This window comes from Pseudorasbora parva, chromosome 12 (assembly GCF_024679245.1).
Source record: "Pseudorasbora parva isolate DD20220531a chromosome 12, ASM2467924v1, whole genome shotgun sequence".
Lineage (NCBI taxonomy): Eukaryota > Metazoa > Chordata > Actinopteri > Cypriniformes > Gobionidae > Pseudorasbora > Pseudorasbora parva.
In genome coordinates this window covers 25,187,749-25,215,193 of record NC_090183.1, presented here as the reverse complement: position 1 = coordinate 25,215,193, position 27,445 = coordinate 25,187,749, and the positions used below count along the sequence as shown (strand labels likewise).

At 39.2% G+C, this 27,445-nt stretch overlaps 1 protein-coding gene across 1 annotated transcript; it reads right to left on the bottom strand.

The window, feature by feature from the left end:
- Nucleotides 1-5,276: 5,276 nt before the first annotated feature.
- Nucleotides 5,277-8,145, bottom strand: LOC137093365 (piggyBac transposable element-derived protein 4-like). Its single transcript, XM_067458181.1, has 2 exons — nt 7,571-8,145; nt 5,277-7,137 (listed from the first exon to the last, which is right to left on the bottom strand). Exons 1-2 carry the CDS (start codon nt 7,708-7,710, stop codon nt 5,277-5,279), a joined length of 2,001 nt encoding a protein of 666 aa, XP_067314282.1. The 5' UTR covers nt 7,711-8,145.
- Between the last annotated feature and the right edge of the window lie 19,300 nt (nt 8,146-27,445).

Genomic DNA, 27,445 nt, shown 5'->3' with positions numbered 1-27,445 from the left:
TTTATCATTTAGCGACAATGTTGGCAGATCAGTATTATAGTTTATAGAATTAAATAAGACCTAATTCATATATTTTATTTGTATAATAAGTTGAATAACTTTAATCATATTTTTAGTGTCCCCAACTGAGCAAGCCAAGCCAAGGGCGACAGTGGCAAGGAACCAAAACTCCATCATGGCGTGATGGAGAAAAATAAACCTTGGGAGAAACCAGACTCAGTCGGGGTGCCAGTTCTCCTCTGGCCTATTAACACACCATGTAAGATTATTATTCTGGCAACCTTACAGGTCAGAAATCATATTAGATCGGATTATTCAAAATTTTCAGGGTATCACGGAAGAGACAGATTTATTTAGGATGGGGCGTCAATTACACAAGAGTATGAATACATGAAAGATCGGAATTATTGCGCCGAAGACGGGTTTTGAGCATGTCGTGCCAGTGAGGCAAATTCAGAGGAGACACCATTTGACACGGCTCAGCAGACACTCCAGGATGCGTTGGTCATGTCCAGGTAGGTCCACCATCCGATCCGGACAGGGCCCAGATCCGGGATAAACCTCGGGATAAACAGAGAGACTAACATTAGCGTAGATGTCACTCTTTTTATGATGTAACGAGTACATCAGGTGTTATGGGAAGTGTTCCCGGTTCCGGCTGACCTAGTTAATGCAGCCTAACAATCAGTCAATTGAATTGAATAATGAAAGTTAAAAATGTTCTATGTGTATGCCATAGTAAAGAGATGTGTTTTTAGTCTAGATTTAAACTGACAGAGTGTGTCTGCTTCCCGAACAATGCTAGGAAGACTATTCCACAATTTAGGAGCTAAATAGGAAAATGATCGACCGCCTGCAGTTGATTTAGATATTCTAGGTATTATCAACTGGCCAGAGTTTAGAGACCGCAATCGACGTGATGGGGTATAATGCGTTAAGAGCTCGCTTAAGTACCGGGGAGCTAAACTATTTAGTGCTTTGTAAGTAATAAGCAAGATTTTAAAATGTATGCGATGTTTAATAGGGAGCCAGTGCAGTGTTGACAGAACTGGACTAATATGATCATACTTCCTGGTTCTAGTAAGAACTCTAGCTGCTGCATTTTGGACTAGCTGGAGTTTGTTTATTAAGCGAGCAGGGCAACCACCCAGTAGAGCATTACAATAATCTAGCCTTGAGCTCATGAACGCATGTACTAACTGTTCAGCATTTTGCATTGAAAGCATGTGCCGTAATTTAGATATATTTTTAAGATGATAGAATGCGGTTTTACAGATGCTAGAAACGTGGCTTTCAAATGAAAGATTGGTATCAAAGAACACACCCAGGTTCCTCACTGACGACGAGGGCTTGACAGAGCAGTCATCAAGTGTTAGACAGTATTCTCGGTTACTACTTGTGGAGCTTTTCTGTCCAATAATTAAAAATTCAGTTTTATCTGAATTAAGTTGCAGAAAATTACTATTCATCCAATTTTTTATATCAGCTATGCATTCTGTTAATCTTGTGAATTGGTAGGTTTCGTCAGGGCGTGAGGAAATATAGAGCTGAGTATCGTCAGCATAACAATGAAAACTAACGCCATGCTTCTTAATGATATCTCCCAGTGGTAGCATATACAAGGTGAAAAGCAACGGTCCTAACACTGAGCCTTGCGGTACCCCATACTGAACTTGTGGTCGGTGTGACATCTCTTCATTTACTGCTACAAACTGATAACGGTCAGATAAGTACGATTTAAACCATGCCAAAGCAGTTCCACTAACGCCAACATAATTTTCGATTCTATTCAGAAGAATATTGTGATCGATAGTATCAAATGCAGCGCTAAGATCGAGTAACACTAATAGAGAGATACAACCACGATCAGATGATAAGAGTAAATCATTTGTAACTCTAATTAGAGCAGTCTCAGTGCTATGATACGGTCTAAATCCTGACTGGAAATCCTCACATATACCATTTCTTTCTAAAAAAGAACATAATTGTGAAGACACGGCCTTTTCTAGTATTTTTGATAGAAACGGTAGATTCGAGATTGGCCTGTAATTGACTAATTCATTAGGATCAAGTTGCGTTTTTTTAATAAGTGGTTTAATTATAGCCAACTTAAAAGTTTTCGGTACATATCCTAATGTCAAAGATGAATTAATGATATTAAGCAGAGGATCTATGACCTCTGGAAGTATCTCTTTTAATAGCCTAGTCGGTATAGGGTCAAGCATACATGTTGTTGATTTTGATGATTTTACAAGTTTAGCCAGTTCTTCTCCTCCTATAGCAGTGAATGAGTGTAATTTTTCCTCAGTGACACTACAGCGCTCTGTCTGAAGTGATACTGTAATAGACGGCTGCATGGTTATAATTTTATTCCTAATATTATCAATCTTACTAGTAAAGAAGTTCATAAAGTCATCACTGCTGTGTTGTTTACAAACATCAGAAGCTGAAGCTTTATTTTTTGATAATTTAGCCACTGTATCGAATAAAAACTTAGGGTTGTGTTTGTTTTCTTCTAAAAGAGTTGAGAAATAAGCAGATCTAGCAGTTTTTATGGCCTTTCTGTATGCAATCATGCTCTCTTTCCACAAATTGCGAAAAACCTCTAGTTTTGTTTTCTTCCAGCTGCGCTCCATTTTTCTGGCTGCTGTTTTAAGGGCCCGAGTGTGCTCGTTGTACCACGGCGTTGGATTATTTGCTTTAATCTTCTTTAAGCACCGGGGAGCAACTATGTCTAAAGTGCTAGTAAGGAGAGAGTCAATAGTTTCGGTTGCAGCATCAAGTTCATCTTGGCTATCTGTAATGCTGAGGAGATGGAACTGATGAGGAAGATTATGTACAAAGCAATCTTTAGTCGCAGCGGTTATCGTCCTGCCATATTTGAAGCGAGGGGATGGCTTTGCAGCCTTAGGTAAATTAAGTATACATGATATTAGGTAATGATCTGAGATGTCATCGCTCTGCTGCAGAATTTTAACAGTATCAACATTTATTCCATGTGACATTATTAGATCTAAAGTATGATTAAGGCGATGAGTGGGTCCCGATACGTGTTGTCTAACTCCAATAGAGTTTAGAATGTCTCTAAATGCCAATCCCAATGCGTCTTTTTCATTGTCTACGTGGATATTAAAATCCCCAACAATTAGTACTTTATCTACAGCTAATACTAACTCCGATACAAAACCAGCAAATTCTTTGATAAAGTCTGTATTGTGCCCTGGTGGCCTGTAGACAGTAGCCAACACAAATGTCAAACGGGATTTATCATTTACACTACACAGTGTTACATAAAGCACCAAAACTTCAAAGGAATTATATTTGAAACTAGACTTCTGAGTAATACTGAAAATATTATTATAAATTACAGCCACACCTCCCCCTTTACCTTTCAGACGTGGCTCATGTTTGTAACAATAATCTCGGGGGGTGCACTCATTTAAAGTAATGTAATCGTCAGGTTTTAGCCAGGTTTCTGTCAAACACAGCACATCTAAGTTATGATCTATAATCATATCATTGACAACAAGCGTTTTTGGCGAAAGGGATCGAATATTCAGCAACCCAAGCTTTATCAATTGTTCATCCGTATTATATCTGTTGTTTATTTGTTGGACATCAATTAAATTTTTACTGTTGAATGGTTTTGATGGTTTTTTGTATTTACTAATTCGGGGAACAGACACAGTCTCTATATGATAATATCTAGATGAAAGAGTCTCTATGTGCTGGGATTTAGCTGACTTTGGTGACGTGAGACAGCTAGCAGACGGTTGGTTTAGCCAGTTTGTCTGCTTCCTGACCTGGGCCCCAGTGAGTCAAGGTTTAGCTCTAAGACTATGTGCCAAATTACTACAGAGAAGAGCAGCACCAGCCCAGGAGGGATGAATGCCGTCCATCTTCAACAGGTCAGGTCTGCCCCAAAAACTTTTCCAATTGTCTATGAACCCTATGTTATTTTGCAGACACCACTTAGACAACCAGCCATTGAGTGATGATAATCTGCTAACTATTTCATCACTCCTTTTCGCGGGGAGAGGACCAGAGAAATATACGGCTTTTGACATCGTACTTGCGAGTTTACACACCTCTTTAATGTTAATTTTGGTGATCTCCGACTGGCGAAGTCGAACATCATTAGTGCCAACGTGAATAATAATCTTAGAGAATTTACGATTAGCTTTAGCCAGCACTTTTAAATTTGCTTTGATGTCAGGCGCTCTGGCTCCCGGTAAACATGTGACTATGGTGGCTGGTGTCTCTATTTTCACATTCCGTGTAATAGAATCGCCAATAACTAGGGCACTTTCAACAGGATCCTCAGTGGGTGCGTCACTGAGTGGGGAGAACCTGTTTGATGTTCTAATCGGAACGGAAGAGTGGTTTTTTGATCCACGACTATGCTTTCTCATCGTCACCCAGCCCTGCTGCGCGGGCTCAGCCGGAACCAAACAATGAGTGTTCACTAAGCTAGTCGCATCCAAAGCAGTATCTAAAGCTGTTACATTCTCACTACTCTCACATAAAGCTTGGATGCGTGTCTCTAAATCTGAAATCTTCTCCGTCAGCCTGATTAATTCCTTACATTTATCACATGTGAAGCCCTGTTCGCCAACGGAGATAGATATGCTAAACATGTAGCATGCAGTGCAAGTGACAATGACAGGAGAAGAAGACATGGCTTACCGTATTTGTTGATGAATCCAAAACTTACCACAGTTGTCTGATGGAGTCTTTTTAATAATCCAACTCACCACAGTTGTCTATAGAACTCAGAAAACAGGAGACCTGGATGCTGGGATGGAAAGCTACCAGGCTAGCGAAAAGAGAGCTACAAACACTGTGGTGGCAGCAGCAGCAGGCAGACAGACAGGAGCAATCGATCAGGAACAATCAATCATCAACCCTGTTGTGCACAGACAATTGACACACCTCTTTTTTTTCAAGACAAGTTGCACTGTCAGTTGCACTATTTGTGCACTATTTGTGCACAAATAGTGCACTATTTGCACTATTTGTGTTGCATTGATGTCACCTGAATGTAAAAAAAGTTATGGGACCATAAAGACAAATGAAAACATAAAACGGAAATTGAATCACTCAAATATTTATTGAAAACACACACAAATAAATAAAAGCTAAGCATATTTCCTCTGGAAAACAGTTTGTTCAAGTCTTTGGAGTCCTGGAACTCAGGAATAAACATAAGAACTTATACAGAACAAAAACTATTTACATTTTTCCAAAAAAAGTCGTTTTTGGCCTATTTTGGATATTTACAGGTGCCAAGCCTCAAAACAGTTCCTATCAGGAATCAAACAGAGGGCCACATCACAGGCTTTGCATTTCCAGGGGGTGGCCTGTTTGACCTGCCTTGTCTGTTTGCAATTCACACATTGCCTTCTACCATAGGACGCCTTCTTGCTGGTATCAGTTTGGTCAGATGTTGGCACAGGTACATGGTCACTTTGTTGCTGGGTGGGGGGAACAGCAACGGTAACACCACAGAGTTGGGCTGTCAGCTCCTCCAGAAAATCCCTGTGGGTCATGGGCTGTTGCTGCTTCTCTGCACAAACTTCCTTGTGTAGTAAGTAGCTGTTGGTCGCAGCAATGTCCAAAAAATGGTAAAACAATGTCCTGTACCATCTCATCGTTTTATGGTGAACGGAGTAGTACTGGATGAGTTGATCAGAAAGATCAACACCTCCCATATGTTTGTTGTACTCAGTGACAGGGGTTGGGCATGGAATGGATTTGGTGTCCCAGCCTCCATCCTGAGTTCTTACCCTTCTCTGAACTGTGTTGCCAGAGAAGGCCGGGTGAATTGTGGAGCAGACAGAGACTTCCCGAGTGTCCATCCACTTTACAAAAACCAGAGGGCCGTCACGGATCCACCTGATGGTGCCCCTAGGATCCTTTTTGGTCATGGCATTTGTGGTTGTGCGGGGGCATCCTCGTCTGTTGTCCCTGTAGGTGCCACATGCTCCAAAGTTCATGCTGTAGAGATCCATGAATAGCTTTGGACTTGTGTAGAAGTTGTCTACATACACATTGTAGCCACTCCCTAGGGATGATTTGTTCATGAGGGACATAACGGAGTCGTATGCCAGTCCTACACCAGAAGCAAACACAGACTTCCCCGTGTATACAGCAAAGTCTAAAGTGTACCCAATGCTGCTGTCTGCCAGCACAAAAAGTTTGAAGCCCCACTTAGTTGGCTTCGCCTTCATATATTGCGTCATGCCAGTGTGAGCCTTTGTTGCCACCATCCTCTCATCCACTGAAAGGTTCTGCCGTGGGTGATAAAATGCTCTGCACGCATGTTTGATGTCATCTAAAAGGGGCTTCAGACGAAACAGCCGGTCATAAGCTGGTGTCCCTCTCTTCCGGTCGTTGTGGACATCTTCATCAGGGTCGCTCATGTGGATGTTCCAGGAAATTACCTGATACCTGTCACGTGCCATCACTGAGTGGGGAAACTGTTGGCTGAAAATTGTATTTGTCCTCCAGTAGTCCCGGATATTTGTCAGTCTCACCAGTGCAAAAAAGAAAGTCAGTCCTAAATATTTGAAAAATTCTTCAACAGTGAAGTTTTTCCAGGAATATTTTTTGCCACTGGCAATGTTTTTTGCAGAGTTTGTGTTTGTGTTATTACACAAAGTGGTTGCTGCACTGTCACTGACAAAAAGTTTAAAAAGGTCCAATGGTGTGTATGTGGATGTGGGGCTGAGCTGATGTCCTGGCTTTCTTGTGGGGATGAACCTTTTGGGCACTGGTGGGATGTCTGGCTGACTCTCACTGTTCCATGATGGAGTTGGGGCTGCTGGCTGTGGTGATCTAGATCTCGACCTAGTGGATTCAGGACTCTGTCGACCCCTCAAGCTGCCGGATCTGGATCTTGACGGCGCTCTCCCTCGTGACCGTGACTGCAGCCGTCCTATTCCTGGCAGCTGCTGGGGTGCTGCAGCAGAAGTGGAAGGCTGGGGTGCTGCAGCAGAAGTGGAAGGCTGGGGTGCTGCAGCAGAAGTGGAAGGCTGGGGTGCTGCAGCAGAAGTGGAAGGGCCCTCCACAGCGGAAGAATCGGAGCTTTCCTGTCTGGCTTGGGTGGGTGGGCTGGTGTCTTCTTCATTATCATGACTGTAAAACAAATAAATAAAGCAAAATATTAGATCATACATATCAGATCAATGAGTGTTTTTGTATTTTATTTCAAACATAAGATAATAATCGCTGAGATTGCTACTGTACACCCAACCCACTACAGCTAAAAGGTGAGCAGTGTTGAAAGCCCTACCCCCACTACAACATCCTTTTGCTCATCTCTAGGTAAACTCACTAAACCTCAGACAAAAAATGGCTGAGACAAAGTGTAATCCACAACTCTTACTACTCTGTAACAAACATAGAAAAACGAAATACTACTTTTACAGAACTTATTTTTACATATTTAGAAAACGGCAATATAATTATTATTATTATATTTAGAAAACGCTACTGTGCGCATTTCTATTTTATCATATTACTTTTTATTTATTTATACTTTTACAGTAAATAAATAAATATCACTTACTCTTCAGCGGGGTCTAGACCATCCTGGTAATCGAGTTCCTCATCCGTCAAAAAGCTCTCTTCTCCTGAATATTCACCATCCTGCATGGCTTCAAAAAAGGCCAGCGCTTGATTTGCGTCCATATATCGCCGACGATCCATTGTTCTCCGTGTATCCTCAAATTTTCTCCTCAAATTTTCTCCTCAAACTTTTTCCTCAAACTTTCTCCACAAAACTACTCAAAACTGCCGCGCTTCTCTCTCTCTCTCCTCAACACTACTTGCCGTGCGTCTCTCGCTCTCTCTCTCTCTCCACAATAACAGAGCTGGGGTTCATGCGTAATGACGCACACCAACGTGGCTGACGGATCAGCCTGTCATTGGTCAAAGCCTCACGCAAAGCGTCATGAGATATCCAAAATGGCAGCTAGCATCGAGCTAGCGGCAAAAATGACGGAACATTTATAAATTATGGACATCAAGTGGATAAATCTTGGATGTAAGCGTTTTGATTTATTGCTGAACAACTCCGAAAAGATGCACATGTTCCAGGCTGGATAGAAAACCTTCTGTAAAGGCTACAAAGACACCAAAGACACCCCCTTGATGGCTAGCTCGTTAGCTTTCTGCTGGGAAAAACGGTAAGAAAATCGATAAAACTTTCATTAAATAATATAAATATTTATCGGAGGTCCCGTGTGACGTCGCGGACGATGCCGTCGGGCTCTGAGGGTTAAGAGATATATTCTAAGAGTATTTTCTAAAAGTCTAAAGGGCCCAAAGTGCCCATAGTTGAAGAAACGTTAAAAAGATTTGTTCATTTCTCCGCCATGACAGTTGCTAACCTTAAAGAGAAAGCTGAGAGCGTAGAAGCAGAAAGCTATGCTAATGAAATACTCGTGTTGTGAATTATGTTCCCAGAAAATGCTAATTCATGCTCTTCGTTCACGTAGACTTGCGCAGAGCGTGTCTCAGGCCTTGGAGTTTCCCGCTCACAGAGCCACGGACGTGAACATTTTCGAGTTGTTATTTCTAAGTTTTAGAGTGTGACCTGAGCTGTTACAATGATGACTCTTCCAGTCTTCCACTGATAAGTAAAATCCTTCCTCATGCAGGTGAGACTGTAAAAGGCATCATTATCCTGCACTGACAGAGAGGTGAGGGACGTGGAGAGACACATAGGTTATCAGTGTCTGGACAGAGTTTAATTTGTGGCTTCCTGGAACTGCAAACAGCAAACCCTGAGTGAGTAATACAGTCAGGAGTTGACATCAGGCTATCATGTTCATCATTCCACTACCACTGACAATGACACAAAGTTCATCTATTATTAATGCAGAACCTCATGCTCAACAAATTGCAGGAACTGTGCGAGTGTGTTTGTGCTGTGGAATATATGTGCGCGAATGTGTTCCAGGGACAAATAAACTACCTCCTCACACTTCCTGTACATCTGCACTGTTTGATACAAATTGCTCTGATTGGATTGGCGAGGCATGGTGGGCCAAGATGCCACAACTGCACTGGTCTGAGCCCATGAGGAAGAGCATTTTGTCCTTCATCCCAGAACTGTCTTCCGGCCTCTCCCCCGCGTGCCAACATGTCAATCAGCCATAATTGCTATCCTGGAGGAACAATATCAGGCCTTGGAGCTCTGACCGCACGGATTCCTTGCAACACCTAATCTGTTAATGAGAGCCGCTCTGCTATTTTCGGCCCTGCCGCAGACAGAGACGCCATCACCGCCGTCGAAGAGGAGGAGGAGGAGGAAAGGCCCACATGGCTAACAGTGACAGCAGAGGACAAGAGGACTGACGATGCTGAGAATTGCAGCATCTAGCAGCATAAATGCTTCGTTAACCCACCATCGTCATCAGGTTTTATCAGAGACAACACTAGTCTCTCACACAGGGCAGAGTGTGGTAAGATTTGTCTTACTCTAGGAATCTGCATACCATTTTTATATTTAGGAAGGGGCTCATTTTAGCCTAGAAATCTAGACGCACCATAGCGGCAGCAAATCTAATTTGCCGCGAGTGTCGTCTAGCAACTCTCAATAGACTTCTGAGCTGGAAAAAACTTGAATTCTGGTCAGGCCAATCACATCGTGTATAGAGTCTGTGGGCAGGCTTAAAATAATGACGACAGAGTTGCATGCTACTTGTAAACAAAGAAGCTGGCGAACGGCGGTCTTTCGTATCGGCTTTGACCGCGACTCTGGAAGACTTGGAGTTAAGCTTTTCTCTGAGAAAAGAACAAAGAACATGAAGTCATTCTTAAAAAAGGAATATGTGTTCTGAGTTTTGCCGACCGGATACGGCAAAAGTTTAATCTGTCAACTAGCTCCGCTTCACATTGCTCTGGTTGGTTGTAGAGCTATCCTATCTCGTGCAGAGGGAGTCTGAAAGACAACCGTTTATCCCGCCCCTCAGATTTAGCCCTGTCAATGGTGAGTTTCCAGACCAAACGTCTTGATGTGGGTCTGGCTTGTCAGGCTAGGCTCATATACAATATCCTGTAAATATATATTTTAATTGAATTGGAAAAAATGTAATATATCAAAAATATATCATAGGATAATTTATGCAATTATTTAATGAAGCTTTTTTACATCAAAGCAACAAGAAAGTTCTAAGGCCCTGTCCACACGGTATTTTCAAAACTGCAGCTTTTGCTTTGCGCTTTGCCTGTTCGTCCACACGCAAACACAGTATCTGAAACCAAACTTGTTTGAAAACTCCTGCCATGAGGACAGTGAAACCGGAGATTTTGGCTTGTTGAGTCAGAACCGGAACTGGCCATAATCTTTTTATCCAGGCTTCTGATTGGCCAACATAGCTTTACTGTTAGGTTTATATTGCCACCTGTTGGTTTGGCATTCTCTTGACAGCGCTTCGTAGCATGTTTAGCCTTTTCATGTGGACGTATTTTTAGTGAAACTGTTTATAAAAATACCGGTGTATGTGTGGACTGGGCCTAACTTTGAGGAAGGTTGTGTTTAACTACTATTAGTTAACTTAACAATGTTCATATTAAAAATATGAAGAACATTGGCTTTATCCATGTCAAAGAAAATAATCAATAATTTCCTAACAAAATTATGAATTAAATAATAATAATAATAATAATAGATTTTATTTATAATGCACTTTTCATTTCGAAGAATCTCAAAGTGCAAACGCCTCACTAAGTAATGAAAACTTTATGAAAGATAGCAACAGTGTATTTTTATTTCCATATGTATTTATATTTGATACTTAATAACTCCATCAAATATAATAGCTTAAAATATATATATATATTTTTCTAGCAAAAATGTAGACGAAAAAAAAACGAATACTTCAATGGATAATTCATCTCAAAATTAAAATTGTCACTTCATGTTTCCTTCTGTGCATTATATTTTGAGAAATGTCAAAGTCATCGTTTTTTTTTTTTTTTTCAGGATGCTGAAAAAAACTAATAAAATACTTTTTATTCATTTATTTACTTTATGACGTGTAAATTATGCACACATTTTGCAATGATTCAACTTACCCCATGATATGGCACAGCTTACACAGGGCAAATTTGACCATTTTTGTTGTTTCTTTTGTCTTTTTGTTATAAAAGAGAACAGCTTACGTAAACAAGTGCCACATTTTTGCCCACACACTCCTGTTCACACTTTCTCTCTCCTAAACTGTCTCTTCAGAGTGATGCCCAGAATCCATCTGATCTTTGCAGGCCTTTGAATGCATCTTTTTCTACTTGTACTTCTGTGATCACTAGATGTTATATTGTTTTATCAACTTATTCAACATAAAACAAATACGAGCTTTTTCTGTTGTTCTTACACTCAAAGTTTACACTTAAAACATTTTTTTAATCAACAAATCATTGTCACAGCCAACAGCAAAATAATTGTATTACAGTAAATGCTTGAAAAGGAGGAAAAAAGGGACAAAAAGAATGAAAGCTCACAGGATCCTCAAAGCTTTACTTTCCAAAAGAGGAATAAGTACAAGGCACATAAAGGAGCTACACAAACAATCCTTAATGGAACAGATACAAGGCTTTTTAATTATCTAACTCAATCACCGAGAGACCAGTGGATCAATGAATCCCCATTACACTGGCCGGTGGAGCATCAAGACAGGGCCAGTTTACATCAGTTCAAACGGGCGGCCAGGCTGCAGCTAAGTGACAGATTACTGTTTGGGGCTAATCTGAGGCAGTCACAGTGTTTGAACAGAACACATCTTTAATTCAAGCGGTGAGGCGAGCTGTGAGCTGCTGGCTCTGTCACCAGGCCCAAACAACCTCTCTGAAATATTTATGGCCCCTGACCTCATGCTGGACATGGTGTCATGTGATGTGGGAAATTTGGGTGGAAACGCGGTCATTTTATTCCACAAATTATAGGGTTTGTTGAAATAATAAACAGTCAGTGAATGCTTTATGGCTCAGGTTTTGCAAGTTGGCATTGTTAGCTCCCCCATAGCAGAATATAAAGACAACAATGTGATATATTTAAACAACAATGAGATACATTTATTATACATTTCAAATGTTTGCATAAGACTACATGTGGGTAATCTTTATTCAGGTTTTAGGCCACGCCCCCCTATATTGTGAAGACACTCTCATTATTCAAAACGCCAAATAGACTTACTTAACCATTTTTTTATTAAAAATGTAAAAATACAAAAGGTTTTCTCTGATGGGTGTAGGCTCAGTTTGGGGTTAGGGGCTACAAAATGTCATTAGCTCCATATGAAAACCATTGCGCCTATGGAATGTCCTCATAATGATATGAGTATGTGATATGATATGTGTGGCTTGTGTAAACCCAAAAGTTATTGGGGCAAAATATCCCCCCAAAGTCCACAATGTCTAAAATCCTTGACCTTGTGGGGAGGGTTTTGGTCCCCATGAGGAAAACAGCTTATAAATCCTATTGAATTATATATATGTGTGTGTGTGTGTGTGTGTGTGTGTGTGTGTGTGTGTGTGTGTGTGTGTGTGTGTGTGTGTGTGTGTGTGTGTGTGTGTGTGTGTGTGTGTGTGTGTGTGTGTGTGTGTGTGTGTGTGTGTGTGTGTGTGTAAAACTGTATACAGTTTTCTGTGATATGGGGTAATGCATGGCACATAATCTACAGTTTGTACAATATAAAAATCATTATGTCCCCATAAACATGGAAACCCAAGGTGTGTGTGTGTGTGTGTGTGTGTGTGTGTGTGTGTGTGTGTGTGTGTGTGTGTGTGTGTGTGTGTGTGTGTGTGTGTGTGTGTGTGTGTGTGTGTGTGTGTGTGTGTGTGTTTCCATGTATATGTAGTTTATAAGGCCCAAATGTGTATAATGGTATGGGTATTACTTTATAAAAAATATATATGCAGATGCTTCCTGTGTCCTCGTAAACCAAATAGCTTAAAAACATTCTAAACTGTGTTTTTTGAAATTGAAAAAAAATGCATACAATTTTGTGTGATGGGTAGGCTTAGGGGTAGGGTTAGTGTAAGAGACTAGATATACAGTTTTTAGAGTATAAAAATCTTAGATTTTTCCCCATAAACCACATATTCAAGAATGTGTGTGTGTGTGTGTGTGTGTGTGTGTGTGTGTGTGTGTGCGTGCGTGCGTGCGTGCGTGCGTGCGTGCGTGCGTGCGTGCGTGCGTGCGTGCGTGCGCGTGGATACTTGTTTAAAAAATCAAAAACAAACTTTGCAAAAAAAATTGAGCTGGTATGTGAAATGGCATGATCCCTGCATAGTGCACTTCTCTGCAGTATTTTTATGCACTGTGTACATGCCATTAAGAGGCTATTATTTAAGCCATTCCTGATTAACAATTGTGCGATAGAGGGAAAAGGGAGAGTGGGGGTCCAAAATCATCAGTAAATAGAAATTGACCACCATCTGTGTCACATCATCTACCTCATTATGGAAGGCTGATGACCATTGATCTTTCTCAACACACTCTGATCTACAGAAACAAGAGGAGAACAATCTCATTTCCTCTGGTAGGTCAGGGTCACAGTCAGATCATTTGGGGAACTAAGAGAGCTAGCGTGAACATTTTAAAAAATAACATTTAAAATCTTCCTAAACCATTACACATAAAGAAGTGTGGCTAAAATGTGTTTAAAATGTGGTTTTTAACATTTGAAAGGATCTTTTTTGAGGGGTTTTCAACGGAACCCCTTCCTGTGAGTACCCTCTCATTTCCTGATAATATTATGAAGCCACACATTGTTTCTGAGGGATTAAAATTACCCATGGAAATAGGTCATCATTAGTGTGCTTGTGCAATTAGCAAAAAGGCGTGAAATGGTGAAGAACAGCTGTGCCGTGGCTTAGTGTGGGATGCGGCTGGCACACGATAAAGGCTGTGCGATAAATAACCTCATTTCATAACACCACATGTCAGCTGGGTTCATTTACAATCTACCATCCAATATGACACACACAGACTAGACATGCCTCTCTTTCATCAGAATGCATTGTGCCCAAAAAACTTTCTGATGATTCCAAGACTTTCTAGCACGGCACTGATTTGAATGGGAAGTGATTTTTGGTTTAAAACGGCATTAATCGTCATGTGAATATGACTTGGAAATATTTGCGATTGCATCAGTCATTGCATCACCTTCATCCCCAAAGAGGATTTGCCGTACATCTCCCTGTGTTTCGGGTGAAGAGGGGGCTGTCTGGGATAACTGCAGCGTCATTTATTTTCTACGGCTCCGATTCCACAAAAGTTCACGCAAACCTATTCTGGAGTTAGGGGGATTTTAAACTAATTGACTGTGCAGTGCTCATTCTGGCAATACAGCGGACTAACTTCTAGCCAATTTATGTTGCCTAAAATAATGCACATTTTAAAGAGGTGTTTTTGGACATGGTTCATAAGAAGCCCGTTAATTAGATGTATTTGGGCCACACTTTATTCAGACAGCGTGAAAGAGCTGCGTGTTCGCTTCTCACACTCTCCATAGAGGCCCGTTGTTTAATTGTTGGCAATTTACCCTCTGGATCATATTTTCAACGAGAGAGACTTGAGTTTCACTGTGTCGATCATGTGTGGAGAGCATTTTCTTCGCAACGGACTGGAGTCCCAACATGTCGATCATGTTTGGAGAGAAAGCAACTCGATATATTCGTGCAGAAAGTGAACATCCGCAGGGTGCAGTTCGAAATTTCACTCTCACCTCCCAATTAGTAAGCATAACATACAAGAATATCGTTGAGGGATTAATAACTGCTCTGTAGATGGCAATGGCACAGACGGATACCCAAACAGCCAATCACGCTGGCACCTTTCACGTCTCATTTCCTCTCTCTGGAGCCTTGGAAAGAAAAGAAGACACTGACAAATCTAAAATGAGAGATAAATTAGATTCAGATGTGGCTGGTGTTTTGTTATTATGATGAGGTTGGCCAGTATCATATTTTCCACGTTTGAAATAAGGCAGTCTTGTCTGGGATGGAAAGCTTAGGCAGAGGAGTCGTTTGTCATTCGTTTTCCGCCACATAATTATTTTGGGTCGCGTCGATTGAATATCTGATTCGGCTAATGAATTCGGAGGATTAATTTCACTGCAACAAGGCATCAATTGTTTCCAGTAAAGGGATGCTGAGTGCAGGGATGCCTCACAATGTTTTTTGTTCAGTAAACTGATCATACGCTGTTGTGTACTAATGGTGTTTGCGGAGGGCTGCATTGATCTGCAGGCTCTCTACTTTGCATTGTCCAAACGATATCCGAGATGCCGATGAGTAATAGCAAAGTTCTGTCCCCTCTCTCCACCGCAACGATATGTTGTGGCCAGGTAATAATAATTCTGGATTTGCAAAGTGAGTTTTATGGGACTCGGTTCCACTGTGGGCTGCTGGTCTGAAACCTCAGCGGTTGACGGTTGTGATGCTTGTGTCGCTTTCCATCACTAGCCTAAATGAGCAGCTTCATTGGCTATGACATTGTAGGTAGAACGAGGGAGAGAGAGAGAGACAGAGAGAGAGAGAGAGAGAGAGAGAGAGAGAGAGTTCATGACATATATTGTGCAGCAGAAAGAGGTTACAGACAGCACTGTATCCATTTGAATGAATAGCAAGTACATATCCAGGTTACAACATACAGTCAGAGCATTTAAAAAAATACGTATATGCTTCTGGACACCACAACTTCTAAGGTTAATTCACCCAAAAAAGAAAATTCTGTCATTAATTACTCACCCTCATGTTGTTCCACACCCGTAAGACCTCTGTTCATCTTCGTAACACAAATGAAGATATTTTTGTTGATATCCGATGGCTCTGAAAGGCCTCCATTGGCGACAATGACATTTCCTCTCTCAAGGCCCATAAAAGGCACTAAAGACGTCGTTACAACGTTACAAAGCCCATCTCACTACAGTGGTTCTACAATAATTGTATGAAGTGACAAGAATTGGTTTTGTGCGCAATTTTTTTTTAAAAATAATATAGACTTATATAGGGATGGTTGATTTTAAAACCATTTTTCCTGAAGCCTCGAGGCATTATGAATCAGCGTATCGGTTCATGACTCGCTGATTCGATACTCCGATTCATAACACTACGAAGCTTTACAAAGCAGCGTTTTGAAATCGACCCACAACTATTTAAAACTATTCCCGTCGCTTCATAAAATTATCGTAGAACCACTGTAGTGAGATGGACTTCTACGACGTCTTTAGCAATTAAATGCATACCTTGTGTCTTTCATGACCCGGAACATCATTCACTACCCTTTTCCTCATTCATTTAGTTAGACATTAACCCTCTTAGTATTCGTCAATAAATTAATTATAAACAATATAACAAAAACATTATAAAAATAAAAATAAAATTATAAAAGAACTCCTGTTGTCCTATTAATGTTTTGTCACATTAAGGTGTGTAACAGTATAAATAATAAATAATTAAATAAATAAATAAATAAATAAATAAATAAATAAATAAATAAATAAATAAATAAATAAATAAATAAATAAATAAATAAATAAATAAATAAATAAATAAATAAATAAATAAAGCATATAATTTTGCAATTTAAGTATGAAGGGAGCCAACTGCACTGAAATGACAGTGAAAAAAGAAAATAAAAATAAAGTGAACAACCCTTTTTAAATTCAGTGCAATACAGGCTCACTAATAATCATATCACCTGTAATTATGCAGAAATATATTTGTATTTCATATAAATTAGCACTAAAAATCACTCAAGTGACATTTTTGGTCAATTTTACAGCTCATCATGGCCCTGAATGTGCATTCTCAGACAGACAGCCCACTGGGGAATCATTCTGTGCTGGTTAGAGCCAAGGATACATTCAAATACAAACCAGTGGAAGCCTGTCAGTAATGAGCAAAAGACTCGAATTTCTTGGGCAATGGCAAACTGATTCTACACTGAAAGAAATTGAGGAAAGCGGAGAAAAAACGTTGCTTACTATCACTTTTTAGATCTATGTTGAATGTACTACGGGGATGAGATCTGGGTATTGAGCCGATTAAAACCAGTGGAGTATCTGCAGACTTTCCCTGTTAATTAAGGGATATCACAGAAAATGAGGGGAAGCACGCTTCAAGGGGTAAGGCACCCTTTGGAGTCGCCCTGTCTTTATTCTTCTTTGATTACTGTTTACACCAAGGATAACTATAATGATAACGATAAAAGATATCGTTTTAAAAATCATTCTAAATGTCAAAGAATATCATACTGTAGTCCATACTACAACCATAATGATAACTGCAACAACAGAGAAACAATATTGTTGAAGTCACTTTTTTACAACAATTTTTTTCTAGCCTATGAACAATAAAACATTGGTACCCAATTAGAATCCATCCTGCTTTAAAGAGCTTTTTTTTAAATCAGCATTTAAAGTGAGAGACGACAACATTTCAGCGAGCTTATAATAAATAGAATGTTATTGTGTGTTGGTGTGGACACTGTATGTTATAGTAATCTTTAAAGTTATCATTCTTGGTGTGAATGGGCCTTTATTTAGGTCAAAAGGGCAGTTAATTCCTCAGGAATCTCCAAATTATAATTATAAAGTACTGTATACTGGCCTTTTTTACCATAAATTAAAGGGCAGTGCAAAGGGCACTTGGGACACATAAGGCAAAGCGTTGAATAAAACGTTATGGACTATTCATATACACTGTCCAGGAACAAAATGGTTTTGGATTTCAGATACTTAGTGCTATTGCATTTTAATTTCCTCCCACAGCAAACACCTCATCCCAGTTTTGATTATTATGCACTCATTTCTACTTTGTAGAGTTCATACATTCCAAACAAGTGTAAAGTTTGGACTCAAGAATATTGGATCAGCCCAACATTTCTTCATAGCACTCACCAAATTTATGCCAGCAAAGTGTAGGACTCTTTTCACAACCACAAGTTTACAGTCTCCACAATCCTTGCTTCTCTAAAAGACAAAAAGAAAAACTACATTCCGCTAGTGTATTAAAAAGGTTTATATGTTATATTTACCACAGTTATATCAAAGATGGTGGCATCCATAAACTCTTGTCTTGATACAACAAGAGTCTGTGAGTTTATCCATCAAATCTTCATTAACCGCCAGCAGCTTTTATTTTGGGGTGGAGAGCGGAGCATTGAGTTGCGTGTAGAACTCAAAACAGAACAGTGACTGTATCTAAAACCTTCAGGTGACATACAGCTCATATCTCTGTCACTGTAAGTTACAGAAAGTGTAAGCCCACAATACACATGCATTTGTGCAGCCCAGAAGGGCTCTCTTGCACTGTATGACATGAGAGGCAAAATTTGTCCAGTCCAGTTCAGTTCACACAGCATGGGTTTTCCGAGAATACCAGTTGTGAGTCCCAAAATTGTACGGGTGTGAGTTTGGGGTTGTCGCGCAAATAAATAACCAAATTATGTGTGAACATAACCGTATTAAGGACTCAAATGCAGGACTGACAACCACACTCTGCAGCTGTGTGAACGTGGCCATTCTGTAATCCGATATTTTCAATTGCACTTGATTGGAAGCTTGTTTAAGCTTGGAACATACTCTACAAGAACAAAGAACTTTGTTTGTTTTCTTGAGGTGGCAAGAACAAGGACTAAGTTCGTTCTTTCCAGTACATTCCATACTTCACGAGAAAATCAGGTGCCGAGCATCTGCGTCTGACCAATCACACAGTAGTTCTCAGACACCCGCAAGAAAAAAGTTCTGCTCAGGCGATGTGTCGAGAACAAGCTGCGAGAACTCCCAAACCAGGGGGCTCCGAGAACAAAATGTCACGAGGACGTCATTTTGTTCTCGCAGCCCTGGGAGCGAGAACTTTTTTCTCTGTTCTTGCAGAGTATGTTGAAGCCTTTATATCACTCAATTTGTATGTGTGAAAAGACTTCTTACTCAGTGAATAAATGAATCATACAGTTAAAAATAAAAACGAAAAATGTACTGGTAATTTTCTGCCAGTACATTGTCCAGTAATTTTACAGAAATTTCCATTAACTCTTAAGACACAAACTAATGCAATGTGTAATTCAAAATACAGGTAAAACACCTGTAAAAAAAAAAAAAAAAAAAAAAAAAAACTATATGGAAAAGTCCTTCATATTTATAAAGTATTGCGCCCTATTTTTACAGTCATTTTTGTTTACTGTGTAGGCTACACTTAAAAAATGGTTTATTCAGGAACACCTGAATTTTTAAATGCAACAAAAACTGAAGCAACTTTAACAAGTCTGCATTTGTGTACATAAAACAACTGTGATTTAATAAAAGCACGTCTTACATTCCATGTGGCTAACCACTCATACATTTTGTCCCAATGGCATTTAAACTCATGGTGATCTCCCATCAAGCAATAGCCATCATTTCACTGTCTCTGTTAAAATAGACCCGATATAGTCCGGCTATGAGTAACCTACTTCTAGCCAAAATAACCTTGAATTTATCTGCGTGTCGTTTTTGCCAAAATAACTTGCGAGATGTATAATATTCCATCATGTGAGCAAAGTCAACAGTGATTAGCAAGGTGTTTGGTTTCATTCATTTGAAATGGTATAGCCTGTGTGATGATGCTAATAGATGACTAGTCTATTCTTGTGGCTATGGTTAAACGTCTATAAAAAAAATCACTGACAGCCCAAATGTATTTAAATTAGACTTGCTGGGATGTAAGCTGCAATGTTTCTGTACTTGAGAATACATCTGTGCATTGCTGTTATTTTGATGATAATAACTGAATGTGTCCCAATTTTGTTACAGCCATGATTCTGTGCATGAAATTATAAAGTCGTAAACATATTTCCAGTGTTTCATTTCTTATATTTCTATTTAAAAAGTGTGGTACTCTCCAAGCTTGTATCAGCGCATACATTAAAAATAAAATGTAAAAAAAACACAGCTTCAAAAAGTGGACAGATTCAGTCTGAATAATAAATAAATGGATAAGACCGTGTTCATTTTAAAAACTATTGCTTTATTATAACGTAATCTGAGTGTAACATTTGTTATTCTCAAAGACAGGACAGAGGATTCAAGTGGGAAGGAATTGTGTGTCAATTCGAAAAACCACTGGCGTACAGTATGATGCGCTCTGACTTGCCCTCCCCTGTGAGCCATGCGTTTGTCTGCGGCGATGCATGAGCCATTGTGAGCATGGCAAATGTTATACCAAAACAAACAGCATTCGGGTTACAGGCCAATCGATCTCCAGTCATTAGCCATGTGCGTGTGGCGCCACTGGATGACCAGCAGAGCTTAGGGGTAACCCAACCTGCCTTTAATGAGACAGCACCCCAGCAAGCCACAGATAATTGATTCTGGTCAAAAAGGCTTTGTGTCACAGGAAACGGGACAAAATCTGGAGGCCAAGATGGACGCAAAGATTTAGAGCAAACTGATAAGAGCTCAGGACAGGACATAATCTATTATTCATCCCTCCAAGCTGACATTCCTGGAATATGTGTGGCAAAAAAAGTCTTTTTTTTTTCTGTCTAAAATTACTGGACAGAAAACAGTTTTATGCAAGTTGGGTGAAGCACTGTTCTCGGTAACAAAAGCAACACTTGAAATATTTTCAGTGTGACATACATCATTCATAAAGAAACTTGGCTAGTTCAGACTGAATAGATTCCCATTAGTACTCTACCATACCCATAACTCTCGGCTTGTCTTTGCCTGTCTATGTAAAGCGCACGGACACACTGTCTACTAATAAACCCCGAATGGCAATGAGGAGGCGCATAGAACAAACTGTCAGACCAAATTGGAAATCATAAAGTATTCTATAAATACAAGTTGTGTCTTGTCCTCACCTAGCCTAATTTATTCCATTTTCTACATGGAGTTAGTGAGTCCTCCTCCACATTAGGGCAGTTCATTTACAGTAGGAGTCTAGTGAGGACTGGTACATTACCATGGGGCAGAAGCCGGATCTCTAATAGACGAGAAGAGAACTGGAGGGCAGTTCCCGCTTGTGGAATACTGATGATTAAGTCTGTCCTGGGTCCTAAGAGGAGAGTAAGTGCTGAACAGCCAGCCGGAGTTGAAACACGCTTCTGCAAGCATGCAGTGCTGAAGACTCAATGAGATAATGATGTACCTGTCCTCCACTATAACTCTAATCATGTCTCACCTCCAGATCAGGCTTTTATAAGGTCACAACTAATTCACTGCTAGGAATTAAATATCCGGTATTGTTTTAATGAAGGTTGCTTTTTTTTAAAGAAAAACAGAGGAAGAAGAAAGGAGGAAGGGAAAGAAAAGGGCTAGACGGAGCAAAATTATCGACCATGACTTTTTATGTAAGCTTTTTCCATGTGTAATTATACGCAGGACGATGACAAATAAAAGTGCCCGGGATAAAGAAAAGAACTTTTAAAAGCATATGCACAGGACATGTTTTTTAGAAATGTTCTCTCTGTATTTATGTTGTTTATCACGGTTTTGAAAAACCTCTAATTCACATATTTCAGTTGAATGGCTCTTGTTTTAATGACCATTTAAAACTGTCATGGTGAAGTGAAAGGTTGTATGTATTTTTGTGTTTGAATAAATGTTAATGTACACATCATTATTTCCAAAAAATAAATAAATAAATGGCCAAGCATTAGGATTTGAGCGAGTTTGACAAGGGCCAAACTGTGATGGCTAGACAACTGGGTCAGAGCATCTTCAAAACTGCAGCTGGGGTGTTCTCGGTCTGCAGTGGTCAGTCTCTATCAAAAGTGCTCCAAGGAAGGAACAGTGGTGAACCGGCAACAGGGTCATGGGCGGCCAAGGCTCATTGAGGAGCGAAGGCTGGCCTGTGTGGTCCGATCAAACAGATGAGCTAATGTAGCTCAAATTGCTCAAGAAGTTAATGCTGGTTGAAAGAAAGGTGTCAGAATACACAGTGCATCATTCGTTGCGTATGGGGCTGCATAGCCGCATACCAATCGGGATGCCCATGCTGACCCTTGTCCATCGCCGAAATTGGCAAAAGTGGGCAAATGAGCATCAGAACTGGATGACTGAGCAATGGAATAAGGTGGCCTGGTTTGATAAATCACATTTTCTTTTACATCACGTTGATGGCCGAGTGCATGTGTGTCGCTTACCTGGGGAACACATGGCACCAGGATTCACTAAGGGAAGAAAGCAAGCTGGTTGAGGCAGTGTGATGCTTTGAGTAATGTTCTGCTGGGAAACCCTGGGTCATGCCATCCATGTGGATGTTACTTTGACACGTACCACCTACCTAAGCATTGTTGTTGTTGCAGACCATGAACACCCTTTCATGTAAACGGTATTCCCTGGAGGCTGTGGCCTCTTTCAGCAGGATAAAGTGCCTTGCCACAAGGCTGTTCCAAGAGTGCTGTATCAAGGCACCTCAGTGGGAAGTCTGTGGGAAGGAAAAAGTGTTGCAAAAAACGAGAAGAGGTGACCGGACCCTGAGGAAGATTGCGGAGAAGGACCGATTACAGATCTTGGGGGCACTGCGGAAGCAGTGGACTGAGTCTGGAGTAGAAACATCCAGAGCCACCGTGCACAGGCGTGTGCAGGAAATGGGCTACAGGTGCCGCATTCCCCAGGTCAAGCCACTTTGGGCTACAGAGAAGCAGCACTGGACTGTTGCTCAGTGGTCCAAAGTACTTTTTTCGGATTAAAGAAAACTTTGCACGTCATTCGGAAATCAAGGTGCCAGAGTCTGGAGGAAGACTGTGGAGAAGGAAATGCCAAAAGTCCAGTGTCAAGTACCCACAGTCAGTGATGGTCTGGGGTGCCATGTCAGCTGCTGGTGTTGGTCCACTGTGTTTTATCAAGGGCAGGGTCAATGCAGCTAGCTATCAGGAGATTTTGGAGCACTTCATGCTTCCATCTGCTAAAAAGCTTTATGGAGATGAAGATTTCGTTTTTCAGCACAACCTGGCACCTGCTCACAGTGCCAAAACCACTGGTAAATGGTTTACTGACCATGGTATCACTGTGCTCAATTGGCCTGCCAACTCTCCTGACCTGAACCCCATAGAGAATCTGTGGGATATTGTGAAAAGAAAGTTGAGAGATACAAGACCCAACACTCTGGATGAGCTTAAGGCCGTTATCGAAGCATCCTGGGCCTCCATAACACCTCAGCAGTGCCACAGGCTGATCGCCTCCATGCCACACCGCATTGAAGCAGTCATTTCTGCAAAAGGATTCCCGACCAAGTATTGAGTGCATAACTGAACATAATTATTTGAAGGTTGACTTTTTTTGTATTAAAAACATTATTATTTTTTTATTGGTCGGATGAAATATGCTAATTTTTTGAGATAGGAATTGTGGGTTTTCATGAGCTGTATTCCAAAATCATCAGTATTAAAACAATAAAAGATATTTTATATATATATATATATATATATATATATATATATATATATATATATATATATATATATATATATATATATATATATTGAACTAACCTTGTATTGTAAAAATGTATTGTCAATTTATTTTTAAAAAAAATTACTTTTGACTTACCGACCTTGATACACAGTAAAGTGAGAGTCTAAAAGGTTCTTCTCTATAATATACTTTTCTGTTTTATTTGTTTTTCATATTTTTTATATATATTTCCCACCATGACTGATTTTGAATATATTAATAATCAGCCAAGCAGATTTATATTATTATTATTTATTTGAAATATATATATATATATATATATATATATATATATATATATATATATATATATATATATATATATATATATATATGTATATATATATATATAAATATATATATATATATATATATATATATATATATATATATATATATATATATATATATATATATATATATATATATATATATATATGAAGTATGTTTTCTTTTCTGAGATCTTTTTTGATTTTGTGCCCTGATTTAAAAAACTGATTTAAATTAAAAAAAATCATCATTGAAGAGGCACATTAATATGTAAATATAGCATTTAAATCTATTTTTTAATAAATTAATTTATTAGACAAGAAATGACCATTCCATCATTGTCCCATCCTTCTTTTACAAACAAAAACATTAGGCCTATTATTGCACTGGTGGGAATGAACGTCTATTTGTAATGAATGTGAAACCCAGTCAGAGTACAGAAGTAAGGTTACACTGCCCAATACAGTCTGAAATTACAGCCTTTCCACTGTGCAAATTAATGAAGTCGACAAACACTGGCCAAATGTATGTGACCAAGCTTTAACGAACATCTGTGATGGTACAGGGCTCTGAAGGGAATTCCTCATAAAGGGGCCATATGACTAAATTTATGTTTCTTCCTCCTATTACCAGACCTTTAAATAATAGTGTAAAATAAATAGCATCCATTAAACTGATCGCATTGTGCTAACTCAAATTGTGTTTATTATGCTAATGGTACATGAAATTAAGAAAAAGACCTTGATGTCAGGAGAGTTAATTAATGGACTTTCTGAGAAAGCGCAGAGATGTAATTCATTTCGGGGTAAGCGAGTCTCATTTGCAGTTGCATGGGTCCGAGCACTGCTGATTGCATGAGTTATTCTTGCAGATGTGCCACTCACAGCGAATTCCCTTCATTAGAACTGAACACCTCATTATATAAAGCAGCTAATTAAACATAATATCGCACTGCAATGACTCATTAATACAAGGCTCCTGTACATAAGCGCTATGACTTCAGAATTTCAATGCATCTCTATACTTGAACCAACAATGTTATTAAAGACACTAATTGGGAGGGTAACATATTTTCCTCAATCCTTTTCATCATTATTTTTAATCTACCTACCCATTTTTCTTTACCAGCTGCACCTGTTATGGTTTCAGTTCATATTCACTGAATTTGCGCAGCCTTGGTTGTTAATGCTCTACACATCTGTTCTTCAAGGGACTCATAATCAAATTCATCACATATCATAGGGAGGATACTGTAATTATAGCAATGTAGGACAAAACAAAAGAGGGTGGAAAACTATCCAGGCCACTGTATTGAATCTCAATCACACAAGTTCTAATTTTCCCTTTCCTATACAAACACACACTTTATTCCACCACTAAGCCCCATAATTCATTGCTAATTAGAAATGCTCCAGAATACACAAATGCTCTGAGAGAAGTTGGAGTCATCAATCGAGCGCTCTAAGGTTTTATTCCAGTAGCTGTGTGTGTTTGCGAGCATGTCGAAAGACATTCATTATGCCACTAGTTGGCAAATAAGTCTTTATGGGTGAGTCATTGAATCATTCACTCAACCAATTTCATTATAAGCGATGTGTTACTCAGAGATGCTCAGTAGCTCTGACTTCTTTGGAACTGTTTTTATTGCAGAGCAAAAATAGACCTGCAAATATTATGTCTAAATTGTAAGTTTATATTTGAATAAATGCATTATCAAACTTTTCTGAAAAAAAGACAAATATAGCTGGAGGACACATGGCTATTATTGGCTATTATATCTACTATTGTGATATTACATAAATAAATATCCCTTATTGGCCCTATTGCTTTTATTACAATTAGGATTATTATTTTGTTTATCTTTTGTAATTATACTAACACATATTACAGATATTACATATACATATTTCTAAATAAGATTTAAATTTGTTTTGCTGCTCTGGCAGTTTACTTGATTTAAAGAAATAGTTTGCCCAAAATTCAAAATTCTCTCATCGTTTACTGACCTTCATGCAGTTCTAAATACACTAAAATAGGCTTATATTTGTCTCAAAACACAAATGAAGAATAAAAACGTTTATAAAATGTAAGTAAACGTAATCCATATGAATTGTGTAAAGCAAGCAAATTTAAACTTCCATTGACCATATTTGATGTTGTATGTGTATTGATCAATGTTTTATATGATAGTAAAAACATAAATTAAAGGGATAGTTCACAAAAAAGAGAATTAGCCCTTGATTTACTAAGTCAATATTGTGAATATGTGACATTATTAGATATATTAAAAAGGTCCGGCTCTCCCAAGATTAATAATGGCAGTGATTGGCTGTTTCTTTTTTTTTTCTCTCTCTTTTTTTTGGGGGGGGGAGGAGGAATTTTTTTCCTTTACATAAACAAAACGCTTCCCTTCAGAAGGCCTCTATTAACCCCCACAGAGCCGTGTGGGTTACTTTTATAATGGAAAGATGCACTTTTACGAAACCAGAAACCGGAAACAGCCATTATCTGCCATTATAAAGCTTGGAAGAGCCAGGACATTTGTTAATATTATTCTGATTGTGTTCATCGGAAAAAAAGAATGTCATATACATCTAGGTGCTATCCCTTTAAATCTATTGATGATCATATATATTCAGAAAACTTGGATTAAATATCTTATATTTGTGTTTCAAAGATGAAAAAAGTCTAGGTTTGGAACAATGTAATGGTATTGATGACAAAACTATTTTAAGTATAAACAAACAATGTTAATTATAAAAACAAAGCAGTAAGACAAAATACGCGTGTATAATATTATCTAAAAAGTGTTTTAATATCCTAAGCAATGTTGCATCTCAAGTAAATTTGTCTTTTAAAAAGTTTGTCTGTAAAACAAGACAAAGAAATTGTCAAAGAAAAGGATTTAGCTGATGCTTCACACCTAAGGCAATTTATACTACACTTATAGTGGAATAGACTCCCTGGAGAAACTTTTTCCTCTCTCAGTAACTCTTGTCGGCACCAAACAATGTAAGAGGTATTACTGTGAAAACACTGGTGTAATTCTAAGTTTGCACTGCTGTGGTTTAACATACACATATACTTAACCTATGATTCATGGCTTTCATTACTCCTGGCACAATACTAATTAAACAAATATAGCTGGTTCATATCAGCCAACAATATAAATGTCACATAATTAGAAGTGTTCAATACACCATGTTCAAATAACACTCCCATTCCAGGATCTGTTTCATGAGAAAACATTAATTGTCCATTCTGTGAATCCGCAGGAGAGGGCATAGCCTCAGTCAAGCAGACGGTTCGAGAAAAGGCCTCTCAGTAGAAGTTCAACTCTGTCTGCTTGTGTGTAACATAAAACCTTCCTGAAAGTCTGGAGATCTGACAGTGGCTTGACGTTGAGCTGTGTTAATTACTGTAATGGCACACATTCTCATTAAGACATTGTTTACGTGTCCCGGGGCCTCGTGGAGTCCAAGTGGCGGTCTTGCTCACTCGTATATGCCACCGTGTCGTTTTGTTCATCGCGATGGCCTCGTTAGTATAGACAGCTGTTCCTCCCAGCCAAAGACAAGGCCAGGGCAGCGAGGGCAGGCTCTACTGGGTCAGGACAAGCAGCGGCACAACTTGGGAAAGGGGAAGACATGCAAGCGTGTGCATCAAAAAATAGCAGCGTGCCACAAGGTGGGCTAATGTTAATGAGTAATCATATGAAG

Bases quoted from the DNA above. Each gene is read 5' to 3' on its own strand.
- LOC137093365 (XM_067458181.1), bottom strand. From the start codon at position 7,710: ATGGATCGTCGGCGATATATGGACGCAAATCAAGCGCTGGCCTTTTTT. The intron at 7,138-7,570 runs GTAAGTGATATT...TTTGTTTTACAG, and splicing joins GGTCTAGACCCCGCTGAAGA to TCATGATAATGAAGAAGACA.